Below are 23,215 nucleotides of genomic sequence, written 5' to 3'. Positions count from 1 at the left end.
GTGTTTCTGGTCACCTAATCCTGAACCCCTTTGTTTTCAATAATTTGGTCATACTAAGTTGTGGATTTAATTGCAATTATCAGCATATTGGTTCTATAAGAACTTAAACGGTCCTTCCTCTGTAAGAATGCTCAAAAACATTAAGAGATGTGAAGAATAAACTGTCCCCTCTCCAAGGTGAGAGTCTATTGTCAGTTTGGGAGATATCTATACTTAAAATGGTGTTCTTCTCAGTCTGAGTCACATCTACCAACTACCTCTATTAAACACTATATGCAAACTACATTACTGGATTTAGAAAGCTGTGGAAAGCTATAAAGAAGAAAGTGAGTTCTTACAATGGAGGCTGTTATAATCTATTAGGAAACATAAAACAATATATCTGAGAATACAAATACATAATTATTTAAGCAATTATATTTTTATGAACATATACAAAAATTGATGGACTGTAGTAAGGGATCTCATTAAAAGGTTAAATGAGACCATATTACTTCTCTGCTCAAATTGCCCGCTTTCTCTCAAAGCATATGAATGACTACAAGGCCCTACATGATTTTGCCTCTCCCCTCCATCTTTGTGATTCTGACCTCAGGTCCTACTCTTGCCTCTGATTAATCTCATCCAGCTATATTGGACTCTTCTGTTCTTCAGAAAAACCAGCCATGTTCCTGCTATAAGGCCTTCCCTCTGCCTAGACTGCTTCCCTCCTTATTTCCTTGGCTCTTTCACTTTCTTCAATTGCTTACATCTCTCCTTCTCAAGAAGACCTACCCAAATTATTCTACTTAATTCTAATCTTGAGCCCTCAATTCCAGCATTCCCAGTTTAAACTCCTTTACTCTGTTCTACTTTTTCATTTTCCGTATTACTCATTTCCTTCTAACATACTATATGACTTATTTATACACTGTTACAATTGTTCAGATCTGTCTTCTTCCCTACCCCCATCCCAAGAATGTTAACTCTTCAAGGGCAAGGATTCATTCATTATCTGTTTTCTTAACTGACATATCCCAAATACCTAGAACAGTGCCCAGCACACAGTAAGCACTCAACTAATATAGGTTTGCATTTATCAAATCAAGCAGATAATACACAAATCTTCATTTTACTTTCAGTTATGCAGAGTATCAGAATATTTGTGCCAAAACAAAAGTGTGATTTTGAGTTTGTCAATCCATCAATCTTTTGAAAGAATCTCATTTTTCCTTCAAAATATGTCTCTTCCTATAAAATATTTATTTGTAACAAGCCCACAAGTGGGCCATCATGCTGGTTTTTCTCTCATTAGGTAGTTCCATATCAATTTACATTCACAAAAATGAATCTTTGATTCAGAGTAGTTGTAGAATTAGTTTTCCAGCTCATGAGAAAACTCAACTACTAACATCATTTATCATCACTATAAACACTTGATATCAAATTTTTCCTTTTGTTCAACACTCAGCAGTGTCACTGCAATTATATGTTATAACAGGTAGGAAAATGTCTGCAGCATTGAAAATAAGATTTCTATAGCAAAATCAATCTGACCAAGCTTCTACTGTCCTGAGGATTCAAATACAATAAAATATTATAAAAGAATTAGAAAATAAGTTGTGTCCAAGTAATTCCAAAACTCTCAAATTATCATAAAAAGCATTTAGCCTTCCGCTTTATTTTTTTTTAAACCAAAGGCCTTTTTTTTTTTTAAGATTTTATTTATTTATTTGACAGAGAGACAGCCAGTGAGAGAGGGAACACAGCAGGGGAGTGGGAGAGGAAGAAGCAGGCTCCCAGCTGAGGAGCCCGATGCGGGACTTGATCCCAGAACGCCGGGATCACACCCTGAGCAGAAGACAGACGCTTAACGACTGCACCACCCAGGCGCCCCATAGCCTTCCACTTTAAATACACACTTAGAAATAATAAAAAGTAGCAGTTCTGTGAGTTTGACAGCAAAGGAACTTTTTGAACAACAAATCAATGTACCATAAGACTAGGTGATATTCTTAACTAAAAGACCTAAACAATAGAACTATTTCAGCAAAGCTAATATAGCATGAAAATCTTGAAAACTCTTCAAAAGTTACTGTAATATTATGGCCAGTTCCAGTAAGGGATAAGAAGACTTTCCCCTCATACAGATAATGAAACTAGCTTTTAACTGTTTAAGCTAACCTATTTCTTATGTTCCAACCTTATTTAATCATAGCAAGAAAGCATAGCAGGATTGAGACACCATGCTGAACAGAAGCACTAAAAGCTGACTATATCTGAAGTTATGATATCATCATGTATAACCTTCTATTGTTTCCTCCCCCCATTCTAACTTAGTTCAGTTGTCTGCATTGGAGGCAACTTTTCATGATTGGTCAGGCAAATATTTCCTAACCATACCTCAGAATGGTCTCAGTCCCCTGAGTACCCAGGATTAGAATAATTCTCCCCTAGATTCCTCCAGCTCAGGAGGAATTCATTTTCTGTTTTGACAAAGAGACAATAACTTTTATGGAGTCTAGAGCTTTCTCCAGCTTTGAGTCATTAATTCCATATTCCTAAAGCATGCTTTTGATGACATAACTTTACTTGCTCAAAATACTGCAGGGTTTCTCCTCATTGCTTAATAAATTAAAAAGCAAAAACAGGGGCGCCTGGGTGGCACAGCGGTTGAGCGTCTGCCTTCGGCTCAGGGCGTGATCCCGGTGTTATGGGATCGAGCCCCACATCAGGCTCCTCCGCTGGGAGCCTGCTTCTTCCTCTCCCACTCCCCCTGCTTGTGTTCCCTCTCTCGCTGGCTGTCTCTATCTCTATCGAATAAATAAATAAAATCTTAAAAAAAAAAAAAGCAAAAACAAAAACAAAACCTCTTGACCTTGGTATCCATGGCATTAAATACCCTGATCCTAAAATACCTATCAATCATTATGTCCTACAGCTCCTGTAATCATAGCTTTTATTTCAGACAAACTGGAATGCTTGATCTTTCTAACATATTCCACACTATTTTACCCTCATCCTAGCTCATGGTTACTCTTTTGCCAGAACAACTTCCTTTACCTGCCTTTCAGTGTACTTAGAGATAGAAAGATAAATAAGGGATGGCCCTTCCCTTCAAGGAGTTCATAGGTCATAGGGAAATGGTCACATAATAGAGCTGCTGGATTATAATAAAAAATAAGTACACTGTTTATAGACATATATGAGGTCTCAGAAAATTAAAGAGGATGTTACCTCCAGAACACACATACGTACTCAAAATATTTATATTGGAAATGCCCAGACATGTAAATCAGATCATAGGTATAAACTGCAAATTTCATTTAAAAAATACTAGATTTATAAAACTATCCCCAATCCACAGAATGTCCCATTCTCATTTATTTCCCCTACCCATGTCTTTCCAATATGCTATCCTTACCCAAAGTGTAAGAAATTATCTGTATCTAAGTAAATATGCTCAGAATTCAGCCAATAATACAAAACTCATTTCTATACTTATCTTGTCACAAACTGGTAACAAGAGGTTCACAAACTGGCACCAGTCTGCAGACCACACTTTGAGCAGCACTGACTAACACACACATACTGGGTCACTCACATGACCCAAAAGATTCACTTTTCCCTCTTTTTCTTTGTCAATAAAATAAACATAGATACAATGAAATAACATGCTTACGAATTATGATTTCAAATATAAAGCTGCTGTAGTAAAATAAATTAAAGGATACGGATTTCTGTGACAGCCTTCAAGGAATCTAAATCATTTTCTATTACCCCTAAAAAAAAATTCTACATATTTATATAGGTATTTTTAATTTCTTCCATATAAGCAGCTTCAATTAAACTAGCATAACTTTTAATTAAGAGCACAGTTAAATATTAGATCATAGTTTATTTCATTTTTTATGTTTTTAAGTAGGTTCCACGCCCAACACAGGGCTTGAACTCACAATCCTGACATCAAGAGTCACATGCTGTACCAACTGAGCCAGCCAGGCACCCTAGATCATAGTTTAAAAAATGCAGTATGATCGGGGAATGCAGAAACTGCACACAGATAATCTACTCAAATTTATTATTTTTTTATTCTTTCTTATGCTGAGAAACACAGACAAGCTTGTTCTGTTATAAAATCAACTGAAAAAGCAAGGAATTACCTTGAACTTCATGAGGCTGGGATGCAAGTGAAAAAGTTGGTGCTTTGAATATGTCTTCTCTGATTTCAGAAGCAGAAAAAGTACTGCTTGCTGTAAATAGGTTAATGTCTGAATATTGATGTTTCTGCTTACTACTGCTACATTTCCATGGCTCCCCTTTGTTCATTTCTGTTGGGGCAATTTTCATTGAGCCAATAGGATAGTCTAAGTTTGTACTGTCATTAGAATTAACATCCTCATGTATATTGTCAGATATTTTAAATAATCTGAAAAAAAAAATAAAACAAAACATGTTTGCACTTGTAACAGCTGCTTAGAATGGGAAAAACTAGCATAAAATTCGACCCTTTAAAAATGTCCACAGACTGTGTTTTATTCAAACATAAAACTTAAGCATTCCCCTAAAATACAACTTGATAAATTTACCACTGAATTATGTCTTTTCACTTTTCAGAAACTCAAAGTCATTTGTAGAAGCCAACCTCCAAGACAGCCCCAATGATACCTGTCTCCTGCTATTCACACCCTTTTCAAATTAGGACTTTGAGTCAGAACAGAATTACATGACCAGCAGAGTATTGCAGAAGTACAAGTGTATGACTTCCAAGGGGAGGTCATAAAAGATACTGTCACTTCTGCTTGGTCTCTTGGATCATTCACACTCAGAAGAGCTAGCCACTACATCATGAGAATATACAAGCAACTGTATGGAGAGGCCCATGTAGATAGGTATTGTGGCTTCTTGTCAGTAACAGCATCGACTTCCCAAATATTATTCAATAATCATTTTAGTATAAGAAATACTAAATAAGTATAGATGTCAAGAGGATTTTCAAAATCCTCTCCTCTCCATTACTTAGGCATTCATCTACAGTGGCGTTCTCCTTCAAACAATCTCATTCACCTATTCTCTGATCTTAAACACTGTCCTCCTCTCAAGAACTGCTCTCAAATCAATCATTCCGATATATCATAACAGCCTCTTATCCTTTTAGCTTGCTTACACAAGCTACCAATGAGGTCAAAAAACAAATTTACCATAATGAACCTCTTTATTTTCTCCCAAACTATCTTCCCTTCTCTTTTCTCGTCTACCTTTAATGGACTTAGATCCCATGGCCTATCTTTTTGACTACTCTTTTACTGATATTCTACACTCCTATTCCTCTTTATCCTTTTAACATACTCATCTTGCAAAACCTCAATCCTAGTTGAATCTATCTACTTTTTAAAATAATTGGAGCTGGGCAGGGGAACACTAATGGAAAAAGCAGTTAGGTAGATGATACACTCTAAACAATAAAACTGAGAGTCATCATCAGCAAGATTGCAGATACAAGATAAATATACCAAAATCAATTGCGGATGTCTATATACTTGCAATGTACAATCTGAAAAAAAAAAATTTAATTCCATTTATAAAAACATCAAAAAGAATAAAATACTTAAAAATAAACAAAATAAGTTTGACTTGTTCACTGAAATTCTCACAAGATCATTGAAAGAAATTAAAGAAAATCTAAACAAATGGTAAGATATCCCATGTTCATAGACTAGAAGACTTAATGTTATTAAGATGGCAATACTCCTCAAGTTGATCTACAGATTCGACACCATCCCCATCAAAATCCCAGCTGGCTTCTTTTTTTTTTTTCCAGCTGGCTTCTTTGCAGAAATTTACCAGTTTATCATAACATTCATATGAAAATGCAAAGAACCCAGAGAAGCCAAAAAAAAAAAAAAAAAAAAATCTTGAAAAACGGAACAAAGTTGGAGGACTCACACAGCCCAATTTGAACTCTACAACAAAGTTAGAGCAATTAAGACAGTGTGGGATATGTACTTATGGCATAAGGGCAGACATATTGGTCAATGGAATAGAACTGAAAGTCCAGAAATAAAACTTTTATTTAGTAGATAGTTTCCTAGTTAGTATAATAGGAAATATACATTTGGTCTTTGTTCCCAGTTCCTGGCACAGAGCTCCTAAAACCCTTGGAATTTCCTGTGTGATAGTAAGGCTTGTGTAAAGATTGTGATAAAAAGCATCTTTTGTGGGGTGCCTGGGTGGCTCAATCATTAAGGATCTGCCTTCGGCTCAGGGCGTGATCCCAGGGTCCTGGGATCGACCCACGCATCGGGCTCCTTGCTCCACTGGGAGCCTGCTTCTTCCTCTCTCACTCCCCCTGCTTGTGTTCCCTCTCTTGCTGGCTGTCTCTCTCTCTGTCAAATAAATAAATAAATTCTTAAAAAAAAAAAAAAGCATCTTTTGTTATTCATGACAAAACTTTCAATCACACCTGAGTTTATGCTAATGAAGTGATGCTTACAGGACCCCTAGATAGCTTCAGGATGAGGGTTAACTGTCAGAAAAAACCCTAGTTAGAGAAGGTTGAACTTTCAGCCTGTGACATCCAAGGAAGAAAGAGGAATGGAGATTGAGTTCAATAACTGATGACCAATTATTTAATCAATCATGCCTACCTAATGAAACTACCATGAAGGAAAACCCCTATATAATGGGAGTTCAGAGAGTTTCAAACGTGCATAGGGGTGCCTGGGTGACTCAGTCTGTTAAGCATCGACTCTTGATTTCGGCTCAGGTCATGATCTCAGGATTCTGGGATCAAGCCCCGTGTCATGCTCTGCACTCAGCATGGAGTCTGCTTGTCCCTCTCCCTCTGCTCCTCCCCTACCTCATGCACTCTCTCTCTCTAAAATAAATAAATATACAAAATCCTTAAAAAAATAGATCACAGACCTAAATGTAAGAGCTAAAACTATAAAAATCTTATAAGAAATGCATTCGTAAATCTTTCTACAACCTTGGATTAAGCAATGATTTCTTGGATATGACACCAAAAGCTCAAGCAACAAAAGAAAAATTAGATAAACTGGACCTCATCAAAATTTAAAACTTTTGTGCTGCTAAGGACATTATCAAAAAAGTGAAAAACAACACAGAGAATGGGAGAAATATTGGCAAATCATACAACTGATAAGAGACTTTTATCCTAAATATATAAAGAACTCTTACAACTCAACAATAAAAGATGGAAAACCCAATTAAAAAACAGGCAAAGGATTTGAATAGATGTTATTCCAAAGGTAATACACAACTAGCCAAAAAATCACATGAAAAGATGCCCAATATCATAAGTCATTAGGGAAATGCTAATCAATGAGATGCCACTTCATACCACACTGGGATGGCCACAATAAAAAAGATGAACAATAACAACTGCTGACAAAGATGTAGAGAAAGTGGAACCCTCACATATTGCTTGTAGGATTATGAAGTGGTGCAGTTATTTTGGAAAATAATTTGGCAGTTTCTCAAAAAAGTTAAGTATACAGTTACCATATGACCCAGCAATTCCAATTCTAGGCATAAATTCAAACAATTAAAAAAAATATATTCACACAAAAACCTGTACATGAATGTTCACAGCAACATTATTAATAAGAGCCAAGAAATGGAAACACTTCAAATGCCCAACAATTGATAGATGGATAAACAAAATGTATTGTCCACTCAATGGAATGTTATTTGACCATAAAAAGAAAGATGTATTGATACATGACATAATATGGATAAACCTTGAAAACATTACACTAAGTGAAAGAAGATAGACACAAGAGGCCAGACATTGTACGATTCCACTTATATGAAAGTCTAGAATAGGTAAATCCATAGAAACAGAAAGATTAGTGGTTGCCAGGGGCTGGGGAGAGGGGAGGAAAATGAGGAGAGGAGTTGGAAAGGCGAGTGATCAAAAATGAATACAGAGTTTCTTTTGGGGAGATGAAAATGTTTTAAAATTAGATAGTACTGATGATTACACAACTCTGTGAATATTCTAAAAACCAATGAATTGTATACTTCAGAAGAGTGAATTTTATATGTGAGTTATATCTCTTTTTTTAAGATTTAATTTATTTACTTATTTGAGAGAGTGAGTGTGAACTGGGGAGGGACAAGGAGGGGGAAGAGGGAGAGAATTTCAAGTAAACTCCATGCTGAGCAAGGAGCCCCATGCAGGGCTCAATCTCACGACCCTGAAATCATGACCTGAGCCAGAACAAAGAGTTGGATGCTAACCGACTGAGCCACCCGGGCGCCCTGAGTAATATCTTAATAGAACTGTTATAAAGAAATTCATAGACATCAACCTCAACTGGGCTTTAGAGTGCCCAACAATCCTACCATTATTCTAACTGGATTACTTTCCCATTTTCTATAATCTCTTCCACTCTTCTCATACTTGCTCAATACCTTCACTTTCCCCCTCAAACTCCACATATGACCTCACTTCTAATGTCACAGAGGAAAAAAAAAAAAAACTATCAATTAGATCTCTGCTGAATCTTTAAACCCATACATCCAGTTCTCTATTTGGACATTATAGGTACTCAAACTCAACATGTCCAAATCTGTACTCATTACCTTCCCCAAAACCTGTTCTTCCTTTATAGTTTTCTGCATCATGAAAGGACACTACCATCCTTCATCATTCTGGATCAAGTCAGAAAACTAGAAATCAGGTGTCATATCTAATAATCCTTTAGGTCCTATGGGATTCTATCTCCTAAATCACTCTGAACTCTCTCATTCCTGCTACCACAGTCAACATCGGTCTCCCATTCTCTCTCACCTAGATTAATAAAAAAAAAAACCTTCTAAGTGACCTTTCATAACATATTTTAGCTCCCTTCTAATTCATCACACTGATGCCAAAATAGACTCTAGAATTTAAAAAAAAATCTAATTTTACTCCTCTACTTAAAATGCAGAACCTTAGAACACTAGCTCTCAAACTTTAGTGTGCATAACAATCATCTAGAAAAATTGTTAAAAATGACAATTCCTGGGTCCCCTCCCCACCTTTATCTAGGCTGTGATTCAACAGGCCTAAGGTAGAACCCAGGAATCCAAATTTCTAACTAGTACTCCATGTGATTCTGTTACAGTGGGTCCACAGGTCACAGTTTAAGAAACAGTGCCTTAAGAAAAAGCACAAAGTTTATCATGGCCTACATGTTTCTGAATGACTTGACCTCTCCAAACCTTACCTCTCTGCATTCTCTCTGATTTTACACAAAAGGAAATTTTCTAAGAATAAGCCAAGCTCTGTGCTGCTTTAGGTCTTTTGCACATACTATTCCTTCCACCTGGAGCATTCTCCTTTATTTGCCCTTAGTTTAATTCTATTCCTCCTTAAGGTTAAGTTTTTTGTCTTTTTAAAAAAGATTTTATTTATTTATTTGAGAGAGAGTGAGAGAGAGAAAGCACGAGAGGGCAGAGGGTCAGAGGGAGAAGCCGACTCCCCGCTGAGCAGGGAGCCTGATGCGGGACTCGATCCTGAGACTCTGGGATCATGACCTGAGCAGAAGGGAGACAATTAACCGACTGAGCCACCCAGGTGCCCCAAGGTTAAGTTTAAGTACCACTTCTTCAGGAAAGCCTTCCTTAATGCTCCAGAACAGATTAGGTCCCCATGTGATATGCTGTCACAGCAATTCTCAAAGGATGGTTGAGACTTTCAGAGAGTTCATGGGATCAAAACAATTTTCATAATATTACACTAAAGCATTGTTTGCATTTTAAATTTTTTCAGTTTTGATTTCTAATATGGTTAAATATTGATAGGCATAACCCACATACACAAAAACTATTGGGAATCCTCAATAATTTTTAAGTGTAAAGGATCCTGACAATAAAAAGTTTGAGACCTTCGCTCTAACTGTATACTTCATCAAAATAATTGTTGTACTATAAAGTGTTTTTTTTTTTAAAGACTTTATTTATTTACTTGACAGAGAGACAACCAGCAAGAGAGGAAACACAAGCAGGGGGAGTGGGAGAGGAAGAAGCAGGCTCCCAGCAGAGCAGGGTGCCAGATGCGGGGCTCGATCCCAGGACTCTGGAATCACACCCTGAGCCGAAGGCAGAAGCTTAACGACTGAGCCACCCAGGAGCCCCATAAAGTATTTAATCAATTATTTTAGTTATCTGTCTTTCCCCCATTAAGCTATAGCTCTCTGAAGGCAAGAACCTATGACTAGAATCCCAGACTTAATAGAGCATCTGGTATATAGCAAACCCTATTTGTTGTTGATGTTTTTCTCATTTAGATTCTATCATACTTCATACATTTGGACATACCATAAATACTCAACTTTATCATTAAATATTCTGTATTTCATTTAATTAATTACCTTTTCCGGAAGGCTGGTGTGCTCTCTCCTTTGTCTTCTGCAAAATTAACTAATTTTGTATTATCTGGAACACTTTTCTCAGGTGCTATCTCAGTGCCAATCTGATTTTTGTATTTCTGAGAAGAACCATATGTCAGCTTGCCAGGAACATGTGATAAGTCATTGTTACCTGCTACTCCTAAATTAAGATCACCTGCTTCATATTCATTTGAGGAAAAGGCAAACTGGAATTTTTGTGTTGGTGAAATATAATTTGTGTTTTCATTAGTTATCTTTAAATCTGATGGTAATATTTTTGGCCTCTCTTCCTGACCTACAAAAATGGAATATATTAATTAATATATGTTCTCCATGAAAATAAATTTTCAAAATGACCATAAAAAAATGTAATAAAAATTTTCAAAACAGTTTACTAGGTAAACATGAAAGTTATTCATACAGTAATAAGATAATCTGTAATACCATATATGGTTTGAACTATAGGTGATTGGTACTGCTATCGTACATTACATCACTGAAGGGCACTCAAATTAATTAAGAATTATTGAGATTTGAAATTTATATAAAACCTACATTATAAAATAGGTTTAATTTCTGACCCACAAAAATCACCATAATTATACCTCTTAAGTATTTTATCTATAAAAATGATATAATTATACAATTAGGAGGATTTGAAAATTTATATAACCAATTTACACACAGAAATACAATGACCAATCATATAAAATGTTACTGAATTTGATTCAGTATTAAAATACATGATACAATGTTTTTAACTTTGTAATATTGCTTCTAAAATCAAAATAAAGTAATGCTTTCATCAGGGTGACAAAATTTTAAAGGTTTCTTTGCAGAGACTTTACAAGCATCTTTGAGAGGTTGGAAGAAATCTGGAGGACTTGTTAGGGCTTAAATTTGCTTTACCATCTATGTATATATATAGTATACATAAGCTTGTGTATTCTATATATTATTTGGTACATACGAGAATATAAATAATGTATATTTTCATGTATAAAATATATACAAATTACAAAGTTTAATAAGATAACATACATGAACTACCACTAAATTTAAAAATCAAAATTTTATCAACAATATCACATAAGATCACATATATTGTTTCAATGTGCTTGTCTTTAACTTTATAAAAATGGTACCAAACTATATTATAATGTTCTGCATCTTGTTTTTTTCAGGAATGTGGTTTCCTAAGCCAGAGGATCCTACCTTAGTAAAAGGCAAGACAAAAACTAAATGGCAATGACAATTTTAATAATAAGAGGAAACAAATTCATACAACAATAGAACGTGTTTGTGATAGTTTATAGTATGCATATGTACGTATATGTATGTATGGAGAGGAAAAATGTTTTCGATTTTAAGATTTGGTGAGCACTATTTTGAATATAATAAGTCTATCATTTTATTCCATTAAAATAAAGGAATTAATACTTCAATGTGTTACTAGATTTTTTACATTGACATGAGCTGCACAGGTTTAACTTCATAGCAAATATGTGATAGTTTACCTAACAGTTTATGACTTCTTATTTCCTCCTCTAATGCCTGAGTATCTGGAATTTCTGAAATCAACGGAGCAGGTGGGAGAAACCAATCCAGTGATTTTTCATTGTCTGGATAGCTATATAAAATATAAAAGTGTGAACATATATGTTAAGAAAGTTACATCAGAACTATTCATTAATTAAACATTACTCAATTACAGACTCTTAAACATCCTATAAATTAATTTTCTATGGTGACTTTGATGTATCTCTATACACAACAGTGTTCTCAATCTTTTTTCCCTTGTGTGTCATAGGATTAATGACACTGCTATGTGAGATATTCTACGTAAATAATGGCTATAACTCTGTCTCTTTTTCTCCAATTCAAATGCTTGTGACAAGAACCTTAAATCTGCTCCAATATAAAAAAGAAAGTAGTAATTCATTCTGAAACGTTAGCATCTTTACTATCACAAGTAACAAATTACTTATGACACACCTCACAACTAATCATGGGTCATCAGTGTGTAAATGACACCACTACTGGTATTCTAGAGTATTCCTAAAACATTATTACAAATTAATGTCCTAACACAAATACTCTTGATTCAGAACCACCTACAAACCACAGAAAATCCAAGAAACGGTTGAAACTGACAATCACTTTGTAAACTGACAATCACTTTGTAAACTTACAGTAGTTGAGAATTTTGCCACCCTGTTGGCATTATGAACTACTTCTCCTTATCTTTCAGCTGTGATCCTATTAACATACAATGTTTTAATATTCCCTTTTCAATAAAAGTTGATTTGCCCTTCATTAGAACAAAAAGATAAGTATTAGATGACAGGAAATAAACTTGAGAAGAACGCCACATATACGGTCTATGTCAAGCGGCAAGGATTTTATGATTTGTTTTTTAATCTCTTCCTTTAGGATTTTATACTCTCAAAAGCGAGAGACCCAGTCTTTTACTTCACTGCCTTCTGTAGCACATAAAACATAGCTACTACAGCTACATTTTCCAAATCAAAAATCTACAAAACATTATCTGACAATGTTTGACAGACTGTCTGATAATAGGCCAAAGCATTTGAAATTTAGGACTGTCAGAGGGTCCCCAAGATCACCCCCAAAGCTGATGATTCCCTGGGCTGATTCAAAAGACTCAACATATAGTCCTATTCCTGACTATGAGGCGAAGTCCAGGGGAAACCAGGCACAAGCTTCCAAAGATCCTCTCCCAGTACAGTAACACAGGACATTTTTAATTCCCTCAGCAACAAGCTTTAACAACATGTGTGAATTGTTGCCAATGAGGGAGCTCATTAGAGACTCAATGCCCAGGATTTTTACTGGGGACTAATCATGTGGGCATCCCCTGCCTAGTACATACCTAAATTCTAGATTCCCAGAAGAAAAGTAGATATTCAGCATAAACCATATTATCTATATAAACAGTTTAGGCAGTGGGTCATTCCTATCAGTCAATGGTGGGAACTTTCCTAAAGTTCTCACTCCAGCTAAGGGCCCTTCTTACAAGCAGGGTCTTTCCAAGGACAGCAGTTTAGGCCTGATATATTAACTCTTTTCTTTCTACACAGAGACTATTTCAGAAAATCTAAGAAAGATACAAAAAGCACATATCTAATTCTACTATTCAGCATCCCCATAAAATCAAATCTCCCTTATAATTTCCCGATTTTCCAGAGGTGTCATCATTCTCTCATCCATCCAGAATTTAAATTATAGCATAGTCTTTTACCTACTATATCCAGACATATACCAGGTCTTACAGCATCTTCTTTATAATGCGTCCTGAATTCATCTCCTTGTATTTCCACTGTCACTATTGAAATCAAAGTTCTAATCGATTTATGTCTGGTTAAGAAAAATAGTGTCTTAACTGGCCTCACTGCCTCTGGCTTTCTCTAACATATTTTACACACTCCTATCACATTAATTTAGAATTGTTTTCATCATAATTATATTCCATTTAAAATACTTCAGTGGATTCCAAACAATGCCAAATGTCCAAATGGCCTTAGGCTACCTTACAGTTTTAACTCACCTACACTACTTACCTTACAGTCCAGGCCAAAGTGAACTACTTGCATACCAAATAGATAATACATTCTGTCTCTCCTCATCTTTGTTCAAAAATATTTCCTTTACTCTGACTGCCACTGTACATGACCCTATCCTGTATCTACCTATAGAAGTTCCACTGTTTCATTCCTTCATTAATCTATTCAACAATTATTCACTGAGAACTATTTTCCAGGAACTGTTATAGGCACTAGAGCTTACGTTCATTCAAAATCAAGCTTAAATCCTTCCCTCTGTTTTTTTTTAAACATTTTATTTATTTATTTGACAGAGATAGAGACAGCCAGCAAGAGAGGGAACACAAGCAGGGGGAGTGGGAGAGGAAGAAGCAGGCTCATAGCGGAAGAGCTTGATGTGGGGCTCGATCCCAGAACGCCAGGATCACGCCCTGAGCCGAAGATGCTCAACCGCTGTGCCACCCAGGCACCCCGAAATCCTTCCCTCTTCTTAAGTACTATTTGAAACTATAATATTTATCACAGTCCTCTTGTATTATGTGTCTGTGTGTAGATAAGATATATATAATATATAGATAACAGAAAGATTGATGATGGATAGATCAGTCTGATACCATTTCCAGATCATAAACACATAAGCGTTTGTTTCTAGTTCCATTCACATCGATAATACTTAGCACAGTGCTTTACATAATTAAACATATTAGTCAATAAATGTTTGTTGATTCAGTTCTACGGCTTTTAACACATACAAAGTCACGTCCAAGATCCTTATTCTGGCACTTAATATCCACCACAATCTATCCTCAGTTTACTTGTCTAACTTTATGTCCCACTGTTTCTCCTTTATGAATCTTCTATTCCAGGAAACGTCTCTATACACTATCTCCTAAAAGTACGGCGAATTGTCCCACCTCCATTCCTTTTTCTTTTTGTTAAACTCTGCCTTCAAATGGTCTCTTCCTCTCTGCTTATTAGAACTATCAAATCCTTCAAAGTCTCCTGAAGTCTCTCCCCACTACCATAAAGCCTAACCTGATTAGTCTGTACCAGGTCTCCCTCCAAATCTGAAATTTCATTGCATGAATGCATGCTTATCATTTCCTTCACAGCTTTTTTTGACTCTGTCATGTTAGAAAGGCAACCATATGTTGCATTTGCCCAGGCCAGTCTTGATTAACACATGTTGTACAAATTGGATGCGCTCTTTCACTCTCAAAGTATCCAAGTCTCGATGATGAATTACATACTTACATTATTTATTAATGACCTTTACATATGTGTGCTTAATCTCCTCAAATAGATTTTAAGTTCTTTTGAAGTAAAAGTCTGTTTCATCCTTCTTATATCCCTTTCTGCATTCAATCAATATTTGAATTAATATTTGAATGAATGAAAATATTAAAGAAACAATAAACACTTTACTCAATGTTTCCTTTTTTTAAAAAGGATAATACAGTGTCGCCTGCTAGCTCAGTCAGTGGAGCATGCAACTCTTGATCCTGGACTTGTGAGTTCGAACCCCACATTGGGTATAGAGGTTACTTAAAAATAAAAACTTCAAAAAAAATAATACAATAGAATTCATAGAAAACTTAGAATTGAGAACAATTTACATGTGAAAATCCATAAAAACCTGTATTTAACAGACTATTCTCTGTTCTTATTTTCTTTGGTGCCACAACTTTATTTCCACCCCTACTTCCTGCCTACAATGAATCTGCCCATCACACTTGGCCTTTGGCACATTACCCATTCTGTTCCCAAAATGTGCCATCACTCCTTGTCTGCGGCTACTGTTTGGCCATTACTTCAAGTCTTTACCTTGGCCAAAAATAATTTGAACAAACCGTTAATGCAAATAAATGAAAGCCAAATAGGCAAGAGTCTACTCTATTTTTTAAGTCACAACATTTAAGATGTTAAACTTCAGTTACTCCCTTATATCTGAATCCCATGTTTACCAGATATATACCTGAAACATCATTTTGTTGATCCCTCATTTTTTTTTAAAGATTTTATTTATTTATTTGACAGAGATAGAGACAGCCAGCGAGAGAGGGAACACAAGCAGAGGGAGTGGGAGAGGAAGAAGCAGGCTCATAGCAGAGGAGCCTGATGTGGGGCTCGATCCCATCACGCCGGGATCACGCCCTGAGCCGAAGGCAGACACTTAACCGCTGTGCCACCCAGGCGCCCCGATCCCTCATTTTTATCTGTATATTTCTAGAGAGAAAATGAAAACTCCTTAAAAATCGAAAATCTCTAAAACAATATACTATGTTATCATTCTTTATGGCAGACTTACTTTTCAGCTTCATCCCATTTTTCAAAAAACAAAGTATCCAAAGAAAACAAGGAATCATTTGATTTCAGCATTGTTAAAGACTGGATTGTGTCATAAATCTACCAAAATAGAGAAAAAGTAGTTTATATTTTATTCATAAGCTGTAGAAAAATATTTCTGGATACATAAACTATAATCATTAATTTCCCAGAATAACCACGGACTATCTTTCCAGCTGCATCTTCTGCAGCTTCCTCCTAAGTGCCTCAATATTCAAATACATTATTCTCTGTTCTCCTCTAATTCATGCATATTCACATCTGTACCCCTCTATTCATATTCCACCAATGCCTAGAATGTGTTTTCTCCCATTTCTTCTCTACCTGGCAGATCCCTACACATCCTTCATGTATAGGTCAAATGTCATTTCTTCTTCAAAGCCTTCTCTGAGTTTGTCCTGTTCTCCAAGGCAAAAATAATCACTCCTTTTGGGCTCTTAATACTTTGTTCATACCATTATTTTTAATTTAGGGATAACGCATTTTATCGTGAATATAGGCGTTTCTAACAATATGCCAAAAACATATACAGAGGTTTGCTTCAAAATAAATGGAGAGAGGTAAAGGGGTATTGACGAAAAATGATTGGCAATGAGTTGATAATTCCTAAAGCTATATAATAGGTACATGGAGTTCAGTATAACATTCTGTCAATTTTGTATATATGTTTGAACTTTTCCTTCCAAAATAAAAAAATTTGCAAATTTAACATATGTATGTTTACATTCATATTACATAACATGTATATAGAAATACATTCCTTTTTAAAGACAATTTTTACATTCATAGATGGTATCTAAATATAAAGGATAAAAACATTCAGCATTTGCCATATGGTAATAAAATTCTAGGGCTGAACAAATCCTCAAGTTTGACAGGAGACTTAAGAACCATTTCTAGACACATACATCGTTCCATTTACATTGCCATCCTTTCCCCTGCTTATCAACATTACATCTCATTTTTTTCTAAATTCTGAAACATGACAGAAAATTCTATACAACAAAACATGAAATAGATGCACAAATCATAAAATATAAATCACATTTCTATTTATTCTGTGATAGTTACTACATTGCAAATCTTTCCTAAGGATAGAAACTAAAATCAAAAAAACTGTATGAGTGCCATCTTGTGGAGAAATCCATACTATCAAGTGAGATTATGTCCCTTCAATTTTGAGTCCTCCCTGATGTGGGGATGAGATACACGTGGGAGTATGTGGAGGAGGGAAGAATATTTCCACATGCACCCCTTGACAACTGGTAAGAGGGCTAAATCTATGTAGATCTTAGGACTGTTCTTAGTTATCTAGAACGTTGTAGGATTTTTCATTGTTTTAGTCGAGTGTTCCTCCCATCTGTTTAACTTAATTGCTCTCTTTTTTTTTTAATCACTTAGTCACCAACAAAGAGTCAAATTGAAACATATTAGCATGGTTCTTTTAATGTCTACAACAATTGACTATATTAACAATAGAAACCTAAGATAACAGGGTGGGTGACAGAAGGGAGTCATTCAGAAATATGCTAAAGGAGTCTTTAACATCTTTAAGTAAACAATTTCAGAATTTGAAAATAATTACCTGATAAAGTATAAATGAAAATGCTAATCATGTTGCTATACTATCCAAAAAGTAACAAATAGGGGCACCTGGGTGGCTCAGTAGGCTAAGCCTCTGACTGTTGATATGGAGTCATGATCTCAGGGTCGTGAGATGGAGGGTGGTGCTCCCACTCAGCGAGGAGTGGGTTTGAGAGTCTCTCTCTCTCTCTGCCCCTCCCCCACTCCCCTCGTTCACAGGCACGCGCTCTCTCTCAAAATAAATAAATCTTTTTTAAAAAAGTAACAAATAAAATGTTCCCTTTCTCATCTTAGGAAAACTATATAATTTTAAGCAACAAAAAAGTTTTCAAAATTAAAACTTATTGGATCACTTTTATATGGCTTTGCTACCTCAGAATTTACGTAGAAAACAGACATACTTTCTTCTCTGTTGAGATGGCCTGAGCTTTATCTAATTATCTTAGTGACAATGTAGCATTTTCTTATCTTCTATAATGCTTATTGTATTATTTTTTTCTGACCTATTAGTCATTCCTTACGACTTGTACTCTCAAAAATAAACTTATTTCAAAAGTGCAGAAACTCAGATATAAAAGTATTGCTTTGCCAGAAATCGGTAGTGAGTGGAAGCCGAGACCAACATTCACCCCAATAACGAACCATCACAAAGACCGCAGGGAATTTGACAACGTAAGAGAATAAAGAAGAAAACAAATTACCCCTAGTCTCTGAGCCTCGGCCACGGACGGGTCCCTACAGTCGGGGGGGGGAGGGGGCGATTTCCATCACCTCCCCTGGGGTTCCCAAGGGGCAAGCCGGGAACCGAATCAGGGCCTGAGGCAAAAATACCCTCCAGATTCCTGGGGAATACCCTAATTCCAAGCAAACCCACCCCACACTCCCAGGCGCCAGGGAGAAGCCTTCAGGACCCGCGTGTGGCCCAAGCGTCGAGCGCTGGAGCCGGTCGCTCCTCCCCCGACACCTCGTTCCCACCTCTGGAACAAGGTGGCTACAGGACACAAGCACGCCCACCTGCAATCGCTCAGGGGGCCCCCACACACCTAGAAATAAACACAGCGGGTCGGGAGCCGCCAACACAAAACCCGAGTCAGCCGGCTCGGTCAGGCCCGCGGGCGCGCCGTCCTCCCGGCAGCCCCACCCGCGCGAGCGGCCGCCCCGCCCGAGCGCCTCAGGCCTTGCCCGGCTTCTGACGGAACGCCGCGAGGACCCGCGCGGCTCCCGCCCGGGGCGGGCTGGCCTCAACTCACCGCGCCCGACCGCGCCTCGACCGCCGCTCGGCGCCGAAGGTCAACCACCTCCCGAACGGTCGCCTGTCCCAACCTCCTCGCGGGATCCCCGGTCCCTACTTCCCCCCACGAGACGTCCGGCCCGGCCCCGCTCCTCACCCGGCATCGGAACTCCTAGTTCTCGGAGCCGAGCACCTATTCACTGGCCCCTTCGAGGACCCCCAGCCTGGCTAAGCGAGCTCCAAGCGATGGATCGGCGGGGTCTCTGACCTCTCTCTTCCCGCTTCACCTTTTTCCTTCAGAAGTTGCTAATTAGCTTTGAATGTATTGCTCTCCCAGTATACTGTGGCCTATTCTCATTAAATAAAGCCCTTAACCCCTCCCCCCATGTGGGACTGGATCCCACGACCCTGAGACCATGACCTGAGCCAAAGTTGGACGCTTGACCCACTGAGCCACCCAGGTGCCCTGCCTGGTAACTTCTACCCTACTTGCCCTCTCTATGAATTTGCCTATTCCTGGTAACTCATGTTTGTGGAATCATACAGTATTTGTCCTTTCTGGCTTAGTTCATTCAGCATGTCCTCAAAGTTCATCGTTTGTAGCATATATCTGAATTTCATTCTTTTTTAAAGTTGAATATTCCATTGTGTGTACGTAGTACCTTTTGTTCATCCATTCCTCTGTGGATAGACATTTGTGTTGTTTCCACATTTTGGCTATTGTGTAATAAACATTGGGGTACACATACCTGTTTGAATCCCGGCTTTCAGTTCTTTAGGTATATACCTAGGAGTGCAATTGCTGAGTCATACAGTAATTCTAAGTTAAACCTTTTGAAAACCACCAGTTTTTTACAGCTGCTGTATAATTTTGCACTCCCACTAATAATGCAAAAGGGCCCAAATTTCTCTACATCCTTGCCAGCACATTATCTCCCATTTTTAAAAAATTATAGCCATCCTATCGGATGTGGAGTAATAGCTCATTGTGGTTTTGGTTTTCATTTCCCTAAAGATTAATGATATCTTTTAATGTGTTTAATGGCCATTTTGAACACCTTCTTTGGAGAAATATCTATTCAAGTCCTGTGCCACTTTGTTGTTACGTATCTTTTTATTATTGAATTGCAGGAATTTTTAAAAATGTATTATGGATATTTGTCCCTTATCAGACAAAAGATTTGCAAATGCTTTCTCCCATTTAGTAGGTTGTCTTTTTGTTTTCTTAATAATATCCTTTGATGCACAAAAATTCTACACCAGGTTTTTTTCTTTTGCTGTCTGTGCTTCTGGTGTTATACCCATGAAGTCATTGCCAAATCCTATGCCATAAAGATTTTCTGCAATGTTTTCTTCTAAGAGTTTTATAGCTTTAGCTCTTAAGTTTAGGTCTTTGATCCATTTTGGTCCAATGGAACAACAAGTTTTATTCCTTTGGATTAGGGTTACTGGAGGGAGTCATTTCAAATAAAAGAGTTGGGGGGGGGCATAGTTTCCAGAAAGACTGGAAGAACTTGAAAGACAATAGGTGTTCATGACACAAGAACAAAATATATTCCTGAAATGCAACCGATGCCATGGGTTCTGGCTCAAAAATTCAACATAGCCAAACTTTTTTCTACTTTGTAACCTCCACTCTGTTTAAACTCTGATCCAGAGGAGTTGATTTTGAAAAGTTAGTGTTCATGGCTCTAGAGCAGGTGGAACGAAGAAATGTTTCAGGACTATTTTTCTGATAGCCAGAAATGTGTTGTTGTATTGTCAGACCTCGAAAAGAAGAGGTATAGAAATCATTTAGGAGAATCTGAAAATCGTAGAATTAATGTCTGAGAAAAGGAAAGAAGGAAAGAAGGGAAGGGAAGGGAAGAGAAGGGAAGGGAAGGGAAAAGAAGAGTAGGGAAGGGAAGGGAAAGGAAAGAAAGGAAACAAACGTAGTCCAGTATGTTGAGATCCTTGGGAAGAAAGAAAACTTTAGGAAGTCATGCAAAATTCTGTGGAGGAGAGTCCAATGCTATCTATGCATTTAGTAAGTACATAAGTAGGAAAAGGATAAATGAATGAAGACCAAATCAATGGATAATTGTTCTTTAGGGAAACATTTATTAAGTCTCAGTGTAACCAAGAAAATAGTAAATATAAATTGATTAGAAAGTAATTCCTTGGGCACCTGGGTGGCTCAGTTGGTTAAGCAGTCCTGGGATCCTGGTATGAGTCCCGTATTGGGCTCCCTGCTCTGCAGGGAGTCTGCTTCTCCCTCTGCCCCTCCTCTCACTAGTTGTCTCAATCTCTTTCTCTCTCAAGTAAATAAATAAAATCTTTTTTAAAATTTTAAAAAATTTTTTAAAAGAAAGTAATTCCTTGAGTTCCAGCTGCTAAAGAGTATGTTTAATGATGATGTACAAGACCCTAGTACCCATATTTCAGATTTTTCAGGCAGAAATTGACTCGTCCAGCTAAAATGAATTTAAAATATCTTCTGTTCTCCAAAGCCAAGACTGTTGATTCAAATGGGACTGTCAAGCAGCGTGCTCCAATTGGACCCTGAACCAAAGCATCGCACTAACACGGTCAGCCAGAGAGTATTATTACAAAGAATGGAAGCCTTCCATAGAAATCAGCTGATAAAGATTCAGTATTCAACAATTGTTCCTCATATAATTGCATTGTAGTGTCTGAAATATGGTAACATAATCCCTGAAGTAAGAAGCGAACATCCCAGCATAGAAACTTTGGGACAATGAGCAGTATTCCACACTGGAATAGAATGATTTCCTAATTAAAAATTAATACCAGTTTCTTCAGGAGGAGTAAGTGGAAAATGGTAACCAGTGTATAGTCTCTATGAGTACTTGTATTTAAATTTGTATAATAAACTGTACATACTTTTTCTTGCAGTATGTACTAGGTTTAATCTTCTGCCATTATGAAGTCCCGGTTAAATAGGAATTAACACATTCCTTCAAGTGGTTAATATCCAAATATGGTAGACTTTACCTGACTGTTATAATCAAGTTTCTGGCATCCAGAATCTTACATTATCTTAATGAAACATGGGCTACATTATACCTGCAAAAAGATTATTTGAAGGAATTTTTAAGAGCCATTTTAACATTTTTAAAGATATTTAAATGTCAGGAATCAGAGTATAAAACAGATTTTAAAAACAGGCATTCTTTTTGTTTTTTAAGTTTTTGTTTTGAAGTAGTCTCTATGCCCAACGTGGGGCTGAAACTCACAACCCCAAGATCAAGAGTTGTGCACTCTTCTGATTGAGTCAGCCAGACCCCCCTCTTTGTTTTGCTTTTTATCTAAAGGCAAAAAAAACAATAATAATTGGCAGGATCTTGCAGTAATGTGATCAAAGATTAATTGATATTGTTTATATGTTGTTTAGAAATAAGATAGTTTCTAGAGGTGATATGATTTTGTAGTTAATAAAGAGATTTGCAATGATACAAGTAATCAGTTAAGATACTGGACAGATTGGGGTATAGACGGATTTAAAGAAATAAGAAACACCATAAAGAAACAGGAATAATGCATCTGCCTAGAATGCCTTCCAAGAAGGGCGTGTGCTGGGGAAATTGGTAAGAGTTGCTATAGCAGCTACACATAATTATTCATTTGTGACATATGTCGAGTTATGATGCATCGAAACACGGGTTAATCTCATGTTTAAATATGTCGAAGCATTGAGAAACCACAGTGCACATAATAGCATATATTTTCACATTTTGGATGATCCCTGGAACAAAGTGGAGAGTGCTGTATCCATGTCTGCCCAGAATCTGAAGCCACTGCAAAGAGAAATAGACGAATCAATTTTCTCACAACAGCTACCACCATTAATAATCACCAGAGAAGGAAAGAAACTAAATCTAAAGATATTCTCTAGAAATTCTGGCTGTAAATGGCTCCTGCCAGTTCTGGGAACACACGGTAGGTTTCCGGAGGAAGAGTAGGCATGTTGAAGTGCACAAGGAACAGAAGAGAAGACTCTTTCCCATGGAGGGAGCCACAAACTCAGCAAGCAGCAGCAAGAGTAGCCGCAGGGACTCGGCTGTGGAGGACAGGCAGCTAAGAAATGCTCAGGGTCTGGCCCCCACTAAGCT

General features: G+C 37.1%; 1 protein-coding gene across 1 annotated transcript in view; it reads right to left on the bottom strand.

The window, feature by feature from the left end:
* HFM1 (helicase for meiosis 1) overlaps window positions 1-16,321 on the bottom strand; it is a 98,919-nt gene extending 82,598 nt beyond the window's left edge. Inside the window, exons 1-5 of the mRNA XM_040627050.1 lie at window positions 16,251-16,321; window positions 11,897-12,009; window positions 10,362-10,674; window positions 4,143-4,408; window positions 3,714-3,761 (exon numbers count right to left, since the gene is read on the bottom strand). Of these exons, the coding sequence (XP_040482984.1) occupies window positions 3,714-3,761; window positions 4,143-4,408; window positions 10,362-10,674; window positions 11,897-12,009; window positions 16,251-16,321 (811 nt within the window). The remainder of the gene's footprint in view (window positions 1-3,713; window positions 3,762-4,142; window positions 4,409-10,361; window positions 10,675-11,896; window positions 12,010-16,250) is intronic.
* Between the last annotated feature and the right edge of the window lie 6,894 nt (window positions 16,322-23,215).

The sequence above is a fragment of the Ursus maritimus genome, unplaced genomic scaffold (assembly GCF_017311325.1).
Source record: "Ursus maritimus isolate PB19 unplaced genomic scaffold, ASM1731132v1 scaffold_12, whole genome shotgun sequence".
NCBI classification, from domain to species: Eukaryota; Metazoa; Chordata; class Mammalia; order Carnivora; family Ursidae; genus Ursus; species Ursus maritimus.
The sequence above is the reverse complement of the archived record's forward strand: the minus strand, read 5'-3'. Positions and strand labels throughout refer to the sequence as shown.